The sequence below is a fragment of the Myotis davidii genome, unplaced genomic scaffold, assembly GCF_000327345.1.
Source record: "Myotis davidii unplaced genomic scaffold, ASM32734v1 scaffold328, whole genome shotgun sequence".
Lineage (NCBI taxonomy): Eukaryota > Metazoa > Chordata > Mammalia > Chiroptera > Vespertilionidae > Myotis > Myotis davidii.
The window spans coordinates 2,433,872-2,445,402 of record NW_006300373.1 but is presented as its reverse complement, the minus strand read 5'-3'; the positions used below and the strand labels follow the sequence as shown (position 1 = coordinate 2,445,402).

At 53.0% G+C, this 11,531-nt stretch overlaps 1 protein-coding gene across 2 annotated transcripts in view; it reads right to left on the bottom strand.

Annotated features, from left to right (window-relative positions):
* FTO (fat mass and obesity associated) overlaps nt 1–11,531 on the bottom strand; it is a 282,063-nt gene that overhangs the window by 122,897 nt on the left and 147,635 nt on the right. For both annotated transcript variants that reach the window (XM_006777055.2, XM_006777054.2), the window contains one exon: nt 8,205–8,329. In XM_006777055.2, the coding sequence (XP_006777118.1) occupies nt 8,205–8,329 (125 nt within the window). The remainder of the gene's footprint in view (nt 1–8,204; nt 8,330–11,531) is intronic.

Genomic DNA, 11,531 nt, shown 5'->3' with positions numbered 1-11,531 from the left:
TGGGAGGGTAGCAGCAACTGGATGAAACACATGGCGTAATTGATGGTGAAACGCGAAAGGAAGCGAGCGAACAATGTCCTCACTGTGCGCACCGCCTCGGCCCAGCCCGGGCTTTCCCGGGTTAACGGCAAGCGCCTTCCAGGGCCCGTGTTCTGGTCGGGAAGGGGCCAGAGCCGGGCGGCCGGGCGGAGGAATCGTTGGCAAGGCCGCAGGGCACCTGGACGAAGGTGGTCTGGGAAGAGGGGCGGGCCGGCTGGAGAGCCCAGCCCAGCAGCTGGCGCGGGGCTCGCGCTGAGCCCTCCGCACGCCGGCCTGGCAGACATGACTTCATTCGCCCAGAGAACGGCATCTCTTTGGGCTGAAGAGAGAGAGGTGGATGGAGAGGAGACGATCGGAACTTGCAGAATGCCCTTGGAAGGCGGAGGGTGGTTACCTAGATTCCAGCGGCCCATGGGCACATCTTAGTCGGATTAAATTGAACCGAAAATGGTATTCGACTACAAAGTACCCGCCGGAGCACCCTGTCTGGAGGGGAGCGTGGAGAGAAAGCGCATCTGGAAGGCCCTGTCCATCACTTCTGCCCTGAAAATAAACTCTCAGCTGTTCCCTTCTGGGCATGGCCACTACCCAAGCCCGATCGATCCCCAGACACTGCCTGTTGTAGACACCTGGGTCCCCCCAGGAGTGACAGGAAGGGGCTGACCTACTTTTGTTTTTGATTTGTTTGGATTGTGGTTTTATCCTGGGACAAGACACAGGAGATTGATAAGTGAGACAACAGTGTCCCCTACAGGGCAACAGCGCTGTGCCCCCCACCCTCACCCCCCCGGACTTCCTCAACGGAAAGCCACATCTGCTCAACTCTGACCTGCAGCCTGGAACGGGCCTGTCAGAGTAAGTCCGTGCAGCCCGGGACACCCCCAGAGAGCATGACGCTGCCCCTCTTCACGCGCGGTGGACGGTTTCCCGCTATGGACAGAGAGCCGGCTGCTGGGGACTGTCCCGGGCAGAGGAAAGCTCCCCGTTCTCCTTCGGGGAGCCACTCCCATCGGCCTCCACTCCCCCGGCCCCACGTCACTCCACTCCGAGGACCGACAGGTTCTTGGTGGCTCCACTTGAATCCTCACTGGCACCCGGGCCCGGCCACCTGCTGAAAGATTGTAACCAAAATGGGATCGCTACATAGTAGCTTTCCTAAGGGATTTCTAAGGGACACGTATACAGCCTGAGCTGGAAACTGCTTCCTCACAGAGAGACGCTCCCACAGCTAAACAGTGTGAAAGATGCGGAGGTGCCAGGAGACAGATACACACAGATACCCCCTGCCCTCCTCACTGGGCGGATCCTCGAGCCAAGGGTGACTCATCTCTACAGCCACCCTGGAGGACCGGGGGAGGCCCAGGGAGGCCCTCGGTCAGGGGAGGACACACAGCTCGCTCACCGTCGCCGCAGCCACCATCTGTGACGGGCTGGCTTCGTTGTGTGATAAACCCCAGCACCGAGGAGACGGCACGGGGTCTCCAGTCCTCTTTTGAGAGATATTGGCGCACGGAAGCCTTCCTTGAAGGGAAACCCTTTAAGGTGACACTTTTTGTTTTTTTAAAAGATCGCTGGGAACCGGGTGCAGATTATCTGAAGGAGACTTTAAAGTTGTCACCTCCCCAGGGTGGGGTTCCTCAGAATGCTGGGGTTCCGGGACTGTCCCACAAACAGGACCCACTAGAACCTGAACCGTAAGTTTCCCGACAAAGTGATCATTTTAGAATGAGGATCAGAAAGGGAAATTCTATCGTCTTATCTCCACGGGACGATTGACTGTCTGGGTTTTAGTGAGCGTTGTCGCAATGCAGGGCGTGACAACTGCACACATCTTCTTAAAAAAGCAACGTTCAGGATCCCACCCAGGAGCACCGTGCTCGCAGGCCTTTCTATCGTCTTATCTCCACGGGACGATTGACTGGGTTTTAGTGAGTGTTGTCACAATGCAGGGCGTGACAACTGCATACATCTTCTTAAAAAAGCGACGTTCAGGATCCCACCCAGGAGCACCGTGTTCGCCGGCCTTCCCTCTAGAACAGCAGTTCTCAACCTGTGGGTCGCGACCCCTTTGGCGGTCGAACAACCCTTTCACAGGGGTCGCCTAAGACCATCCTGCATATCAGATATTTACATGACGATTCATAACAGTAGCAACATGACAGTGATGAAGTAGCAATGAAAATAATGTTATGGTTGGGTCACAACATGAGGAACTGTATTTAAAGGGCCGGAAGGTTGAGAACCACTGCACTAGAACATACGTGCCCTGAAAGAAGCAGGGTCCCCCCTTTCCTCGCCGCTGGGTTGCCGGGACCTGGGACGGAGCTTAGCAAATAGCAGCTACACAGTAAGTATCTGGTAAATAAAGACATGAATAGATCAATGTCTTCTCAAAAGGTTAAGAAGCGCCGCCTCGTAGGAAAAAGCCAGCAAGTGATCGCCGTGAGAAACGGCCCCGGGCAGGGCGGCGCCGAGGCCTTGGTGCTGATTTTATAAATAAGATGTGCGCGACTCAACCGGCCTTTGTCCGCCATAAATGATGACGGGAACAGTGGTCACAACATTCGCAACACCTGACTCCTAAAGATACAGGAGCTGTATCTTGGATAGAACGGACCCTATCTGCAGACTCATCTAATCCTCGCTCCAAATGTACACAATGTTTCCATCCCTGCACATTTATGAGGAGTTTTTATGGAGTTATTGGATTTATGGAGACACGGAGGGCATGCTCCTGCTAAGGGCGGGGAAAGCAGGGCCTGCAGGGATGGAAGGCGGTGGGACCAGGTGCATTCAAAGAGGAAGGCATCACGGGAGGCTAGCAGGCCAGTGCCTCCCTGCTCGTCTCCGGAATCGCCGTCACTTGCTCCCCACGCCCATCCCGGCCCCGCCATCGAAGCCAGCAGGTGCGCTGACAGCTACTGAACTGGTCCCCGGCCCCCTCTGCCAGGGAAGCAGCCACTCTCGCCAGCGTGAGTGACAGCAGCAGATGTGGTCAGATGACTCAGTCACGTGTCATCTCAGGAGATAGAGACATCGGCCTCGTCACCCCATAGCCTGTGCTCAAGGCTGGTGGCTCACCGTTCTGTGATCCCGGTTTCCTAGAACGGGAATCCCACGTGGGCCCCAATGCCAAGCCACCGAGGCGGCGGCACATCACTGCACTGATAGCATCAAAGCCCCAGGCGGACATCAGCAGGTGACGAGCGAAGGGCAGCTGCCCGGAGCGGGGAAATACGGACTGGACGCCACACTGAGCCGCAGTTCGAAGTTTTGCCCCTCCTGGCCAGACACCCACATCCCCGTTCAGAGGAATGACCCGGGGCGGCCTTTTCCCCTCTTCCCAGAATTGCCAAAAAGTGGAAACCCAAATGCCCATCCACTGAGGAATGAATGAATGGAGTGTGGTACGTCCATACACGGGAATATTATTTGGCAAATAATAAGGAATGAGCACGTATACACTACAACACGGGTGGACTGTGAAGACACTAGGCTAAATGAAAGAAGCCAGATATAGAAGGCCGCATGCTGTATGATTCCATTTATAGGAAATGCTCAGAACAAGCAAATCTATAGAGACAGGAAGTAGCTTAGTGGTTGCCACGAGCTGTGAGAAAAGGGTCATTGAGAGCGGCTGGTAACGGGTCAAGGGTTTCGTGTCGGGGTAATGGAAAAGCTCTGGTATTGGATGATAGTGATTTGTTTGTGTACTAAGCAAGTCATTTAACTGCATCCTTTAAAGTGACTATGTTTGTATTATGTGAAATTTTATATTATGTGAATTATATCTCAACTTAAAAATAACCCTGGTGGCTTGGTTTTTGTCTGTGTGTGTGTGTGTGTGTGTGAATCCATACCTTACTTAGCATAAGTGTAATGGCCTTGTTTTAAAGTTAAAAAGCACGGTTAGTTCTAAAAGAGCTCCCCGCCTCTCCACCGTATCCATCCCCTCACCTTCTGCTCACCTGTCAGTCATCACGGATATTCCAGGTCAAGTCAAAACCGAAGGTAAAGAAAGAGGCTGACTCGGGGAAATGGGCAGACCTCCTATTTCTATGTTACATACAACCCTAGCCTGGGCGAGGCTTGTGTTACGTAGACCTCGTCGTCCGAGATAAAGGTTTCCAACGGCACAGCGAGGCCCGTCTTCAGAGGCATCTGCACTTCACCCCTTTCCCGAGTGGGTCAGGGCGACTGGGCTCCGCGCTCCCTTCCCGCTGCCTTCCAGGCGCTTTCCGGGAACTTGCTACAATCTCACCCCCGGATGCATCCTTACGTCGCTGCTGAGCCCATCCTCTGGTGCAGTATCGTGATTACAGTCACAGTAGGCAGACAAAGGCTACAAGCATCGCTTGCGAAACAGACAAATGCATCCAGTCAGTGGACACCGCGCTTTCTCCTTACTCTCACAGAGACAGCGCCAGGTCGCAGTCAAAAGAAAACAGCGCGCGCGACAGTCCTGGAGAGAGTCATGCGTCTGGATCGCAAGTTTTGGGGAGCGTTTTCTCTGGCACGTGACGTCCCTACCTCCTCTACACTGAGCGAGCGGGCAGACATGAAGTGCCCCACTCTCACCCTGACACGGTTCGAGGCAAAGGAAGCCCGCTGCTTTCCTGGTGCCGACCACGAATGATCGCCCCGTGACAAGACACGCCCTGGAAACTGTCGCCCATCGAGGCAGGACGCTAGGGATTTGCGTTAAGGTAAACAAAGGCTCTGGCGTTTGACTGGGTTTCATTGTAGAAAAACAACTGGGGCAGGGACACGGAACTGTACCTCTTCCTCCGTGCACTTTTCAAATGATAATCTCTCCCACTGTCACCATTAAATCTTCATCCATCGCAGCCCCTCGCATGGCTCATTGAGTCTATATGTACTGCTGTTATTTTCCAATGCTTCCCCTTGGAAGGGAGCGAGGGGGGTGGGGGGGAGACGATGTGGAGAGCCAGATGGGCCTCTTCACAGTTCATTTATCAAACCTAATACGCCCGGCTCCACCCTCCTCTCGCTGGCGATTGCGGTTAAACTTCCATATAATTTGGTAATCATTTTCATTATCGGAGAGTGACCCTGAAGCAGCCGATCCCGGGACGCCGGCCTTGCAGCTGCTCCTTTCCTGCCTGCCCTACAGTAGGCCCGCAGGATCGCGCGGTTTATTAGCTGCAGGCTGACCTCGGGGCTGCGGAGGTCAAGACGGGGTCAGGGCGGAGGGCCTGCCCGGTTCTTTAAAAGCTATAACAAGCTGTCCGTCAGGCGGAGGGGAGTGTGTAAACAAAGCCAGACCTGCGGAAACTCTGTCCGGCCTCTGTTAACACTCGCGCCGCATTCACACGGCCTCCCCGCGGCGCCGCGGACCATTCAGCTCCGGGAAGCGAGCCGACAGCCCTAATCAGCCTATTTGGAGGGGCTGTTTACGGGATCACCGAGCTCGGGCAAAGGAAACCGACAGCCCTCGGACGGGGGCCTCTGCCACCACGGGGCTGGGTGACACTGACCAACTCCCCGCATCACGCAGAATCGTCACTTTCCTCCCAAAGCCACGTTACAGGGAACATGTGCTTGCGGTTTAGGGGCTTCAGAGGGTCGTTCCGAACCATGGCGTGGCTCCTGGCCCGAGAGAGTCACACTTTTTTTTTCTATTTGTTTTGTTTTGTTTTTTCATGGAATGTATTGGGGGGGACATTGGTTAATAAAGTTGTAAAGGTTTCAGGTGTACGATTCTCTGACACATCATCTGTCTATTGTCCTGTGTGTCCACCACCCCGAGTTACATCTCCTTCCATCACGGTGTCTCCCCCATACCCTCTCCCACCTCCCCCCACCCTTTCCTTCTGGTAATCGCCACACTGTTGTCACAAATACTCTAAAACTGAGTTGCAGGCTGCCCTGAGCATGCTCCCCGCTATGGTTATCACAGATGAGCCCCCGAAGAGGGGAGATGGGGAACCAGAGCAGTCGACACAGCCTGAGCTCCGCCAGCCGACCTGAACCTCCCGAAGCCGGGCTCTTCCTAACGCGCTAACGGGCGATGGTCGGTAATCACAGTCGTCTGCTGTTAACGTTCGGAGGAAAAGAAATTCCTGTTATCTAACCTAACGGATCCCCCGGTAGCTCTGATGCAAGTAAAATACAGCAGGCTACTGCTGAGCCCTCAGCGAGCACTGATTGTTCTCTGTCACAGCACGTTTCTCCTCGTGTAATTTCCGAAGTGCACACACAACGGGCTGGCCCTGGAACCAGGCGTCGCGCTCAGCATGGTGGCGGGTGTTCGATAACTTTCACTGCCACGTGCCCACGCCTGATGGCGACGCGGGGCCGAGCAGACCCCAGACGACCGGTGCGGCTTTGATGAGGGAAGAAGAGGGGGTGGGAATGGCCTGTTTATAGGGATCACGTGGATGAGTCTTGGAGCCGGGTCACCGGGATGGAAACATCAAATGGGGGTGAGGACAGACGGGGTGGGAAAGGACCAGGGGGGCACTTAATACTTGGAGGACGGTCTCCTGGGCTCCGGGACACCCTCTCCTGAGGTTCCCTTTCAGGTGCTTGGCCTTAGGGCGGCCTGCAGAGCGTTGGGGGCTGAACGCTCACGTCCTCTGTGAGCGTTTTGCTCACAGAGGACGTGAGAAATTCAGTGCCAGATGTTGGAATAACCGCATGGACTTCAACCCTGGCTCCAGCTCCTGATTAAACCGTGAGCAGGAAGGGCCTGAGGTGCCCGGAGCAAACTCTTCTCACTCGGGCCATCTCGGCCACGCCGCCTGGGGACCTGGCGCATCGGGAAAGCACGGTTAACAAACCAGAAGCACCCACCAGAAGTCCTTCCTTCTGCTCCCAACACTTGTCTCTGAGCTGCGTTGTCTGCAGGGGGGTCCGAGAGGGATTACAGGATTACAGGGGAATTTTTCCTTTTCTCCCTTTCCTACTTCATCAGAATCACCAGGGGAAAACATACCAAAGACCCAACTCAGAGAGAGAAATATCTCAGAGGTCCCCACGCCGAGATGCCGTTACTTAACGGAATAGGCATCCTTGACTGACTGACTATACGTACTTAAGTTGCAACACAGAGAAAATTTAAAAATTAGTCCCTGGAACCTAACTTGGAAATCACTGAGTGACGGCAGATGAAACTGTCCCTCTCCGGCCACACGCCAGGAAAGGATGGAAGGGGAGAGGGTCCTGGAGAATTTTAAAATTATCGTCTCAACGCCAAGTCCGAATTTAGAGATGACAGACGCGTGTGCAAGGGCAGCTTTCCGATACACAATCAGAACGGATAGCTCCTACTCCGCTGTCTCCCTGCTTGGAGAGGGCTCATCTTAGCCGTGTTCGGACAAATCTATTTTTATGATCATTGCTACGAGGAAAGCCATCAATTACTGCAAACTCTGTCGCGTGAACTCATTTGCAGAAGATGACGGCTATCAATACAAACGGTCCTGACTCCCAGGCACACGGAATGTTTAAGCATCAGGGCAGACTCGGGGGCCACGGACAGTGTCATCGTCCCGACTCCTGTCCCTCCTGCTCAGGGACAGACGATACGGCAACCGTTTTTACCAACCACAGACCTGAAGGCTAACCCCAACCTGTGGGGGCCGTCGGCCCAGCCTCCCATCCATCCATCAACTCTCAAGTCAGAGCAGGAGACCCTGAGAGGTGCATGCGAGCATCGATTCTGTAAAAACGGATGATTTGCACAAACCTTTTTCCAGGGGCAGCTTTCTAACCACAGGTCAGGCCGCGCGCAGAGAAAGGAGGTGGGAACCGGGGGAATTCCGACTGGTCAGTTCTAAGACTGACACACGGACAGCGTTCAGGCAACCCAGACACCTGCCCCACCTGGGTCGCCAGGCTGGTCTCTCAGACCGTTGATGAGAAGGGTGCTTCGGCCTCAGGTACTTCCTCATCTTGCATTTGCTCAAGGTGCAAACATTTCCTCGAAATGTCACACCCGGGGTTAAGTCACTTACGCATCCAGACGACCCAGGGATCGTCACAGTGAGCGTAGGTCCCACGTGCAGGAGAGCTGACTGTGGGTGAGAGCACTTACCTAACCGGCTTCTGTTTCAAGACTCCTCCCATGAGAGGGACGAGCCCAGCCAAACACAGCCCCCGTGTTCCGGAAACAGCAGAACCCACGTCCTCGCGGGACTAACCTGGCGTGCCACTCCTTCCGCAGGGTCTGGCGCGTGGTGAGCGAGGCGAGGATGGCGGTCACCATGGCATTCCTCTGTCCCACGGGGACCCCTTCTCTTCGCACTTCATGAAGCACCCCATTTGTCTAGGAGAAATGATCCAAAAAAAAAAAAGGGAAAAGAAAGAGTGAAAAATTAATAATACCAAAAAAAAAAAAGCCCATAAGCAAATAAGGACAGTAAATCAATGGCTGTTTTATTACAGTTCCCCTGCTAACCAATCAATACAGTAAATGATGGCCAGGAATGGCCAGCGTGGAGTTTGTGTTTAATCAATGTACGCGGCACCGCGGTAGACTCTGGGCCCCGCTGCCCCGAGTCATATCCGCGTCCTGTGGGCGCCCCTCTAATGTTCTCACGCCCCGACGACTTTCTTCCCTGGGACTTGCCTACCAGGAGCTATTATTAGACATGATTTCCACGTACACTGTGCCGTGCGTTGTTTGTTTTGCCTTTTAAAGAGAGGGTCTCTGACTTTCTCTCTCTGTGTTTCCTGCCCCCGAGCAAGGCCTGCTGTTCGGCCTCTCCTACTGGAATCATGCATTTCTACTTCCGGCCAAGCCGGCCATTCTGTTGTTGTTGTTTATCCATTTGCTTAGTTCCCACCACCCCTGGTCCTCCCAGTATTCCTGGTTTCCTGAAGTTCCTGAGTCCAGATCCTTTTCTTTAGGTACATATTAATGATCTCAGAGAGGAAGAGAGGTAGAGAAAGAGAAACGTCAGTGATGAGAATCATTGATCGGCTGCCTCCTGCGCGCCCCCGACTGGGGATGGAGCCCACAGGCCGGGCATGTGCCCTGACCAGGAATTGAACCCTGACCTCCTGGTTCATAGGTCGATGCTCAACCCCTGAGCAATGCCAGTTGGGTTTCTTCTCTTTGGATAATTCGAGTTATCCAATAGCCTTTCATCAAAGCCCCACTTTGTTCAAATTTACCAGACTCTGTTTCTGTTGCCTACAATCTAGAACCCTACAGATGCAGCCCAGCTGGTGTGGCTCAGTGGTTGAGCATCGACCCATTAACCAGGAGGTCACGGTTCGATTCCCAGTCAGGGCACATGCTCGGGTTGTGGGTTTGATCCCCAGTAGGGGGCGTGCAGGAGGCAGCCGATCCATGATTCTCTCTCATCACTGATGTTTCTATCTCTCCCTCTACCTTCCTCTCTCTGAAATCAATAAAAACATATTTTTAAAAAACAAAAAACCTCCAAGAAACGGTGAAACGCCATTTGCCAACCTCAACCCAGGAGCATTTCATTTTTTTTTTTAAGCGTACGCATTAGTGCTGGAGCTGCAAAAATATTCCCATTCTGGTCAATGGTTTGGCAGTTCCTTATAACAATTACACAGACACTTAATACAGGACCCAGAAATCCCATTGCTAGGGATTTATCTGAAGAGATTAAAGCCTTATGCTCACACAAAAACATGTGCACCAATGTGGACTGCATCTTTATTCGTAATTGCCAAACACTGGAAACAACCAACATGTCCTTCGAAGGGTGAATGGATAAACACACTGTGGTACATCCATACGAGGGAATCCCTACGGCCCGGCCATCCACAGGGACAAGGCACCGACATACGCAGTCACTGGGATGACCAGCGAAGGCGTCATGCTGAGCGGAAGGGGCCGGTCTCAAACGCTTAGGGCCTGAGTGGTCCCACTTATTTGACATTCTGGGAAAGGCAAATTCTAGGGAGGGAGAGAAAAGCAGCGGTGGCCAGGGAGTAGGTCGGATGAGTGTTATTACACAGGGCAGCGTGGGGGGATTTTTGGAAACATGGGACTCTGCTGTGTCCTGATTGCAGTGGCGGTTACATGATCTCATACATACGTTAAAACTCATGAACTGTCTATCCCCAAACAGTCTATCTGACTGTATGGAAATATTACAACGTTTACTTTTTAAATGCATTTTCATCAAATGTTTAGGACGAGAAGGGATGTAGAGAACACGCTTACATACAACTACATCGAATGGATTAAGTACTTAGCAAAAAATAGGAGGAAATATAGGGCGCCCCCCAAAATGTACCCACACACTTTGAATAATGATCAAGTCAGTGTTTATTAAAATAAATTTCATTTTCAAAACTGAGCTGTCAGCTGGTAAAGTACATATTCATTTGGGGGGGGGCTGTATATCTGGATGACAAAACACAATCTGCTACAACTTATTTTTGTAATATTGGAAAAGGAGGGGTGAACGTACATGGGGCACTGAGACCCTCCAATACAGTATTTCCTGAAATTCAGAGCGAGAAGAAGTCCTTGCCCGGATGGAAACTTCAGGGTGTCCACGGGCCTTCCTCCTACTAGGATCCGCGGGGCAGTTCTCCTCCTTCTAGGAGCGGTGGCTCCTCGGGGCTGAGTTTGCACAGGAAACGATAAGCGGCCCATTTTCCCATCAGGAGTAACGCAGAGCTGTCTTCCAACAAGTGCCAGTTTTCAAACAGGCTCCGGTTACCAAAAGCACATTCTTCCTCTTCTCCCCTCAAAACACGGGGCAAGCGAACCGCAGGCCCGGGGCGCGGGCTCTGGAGGAGGAATTTCATCTCATTGCCATCTTTTCCCGCAGAAACCTATGGGAAGGCTGGTGAACCAGGAGGAGACTAAGGCGGTTCCCCGGACGGCTGGCCGCTCGAATCCCAGCCGTCGCCTCCTCACTGTGGGCCTCATCTACACAGCGACACGGAGATGACAGCCGAACCTCCCCCAGGTTCCTGTGGGGACACGTGCCCAGTACAGATGCCTCTGTGATGATTAGTTTTGTTTCATCTTAAACTCACTCATCAACCTAGTGCTAGGTGGTGCTATTTTTTTTTTATCCTCACTTGAGGATATTTTTCTATTGATTTTTAAGGAGAATAGAAGGGAGAGGGAAAGACAGAAATATCGATGTGAGAGAAACACATCGATTGGTTGCCTCCTGCACGAGCCCCAACCAGGACCGGGGCCGGGGGGGAGCCTGCAACTGAGGTACATGCCCTGGACCGGAATTGAACCCGGACCCCTTCGGTCCGCAGGCTGACACTCTATCCACTGAGCCAAACCGGCCAGGGTGGCTGTGGTATTTCAACAAAAAGATGCCCGAGAGTGTCGATGACTTGAAATGAAAAACTTCAAAAGGAAACCCATCTCTTAGCCTCTGCGACAGCGCGGAGATATGTAATGCTTTCAACAATAAAGATTTAATTTAAAAAGAAAAAAGGAAATCAGGCCGCCACCGAACACACACAGCCATGAGGAGCCCCCCAGGAGCCAGCGGCAGGCCCCTCTGCAA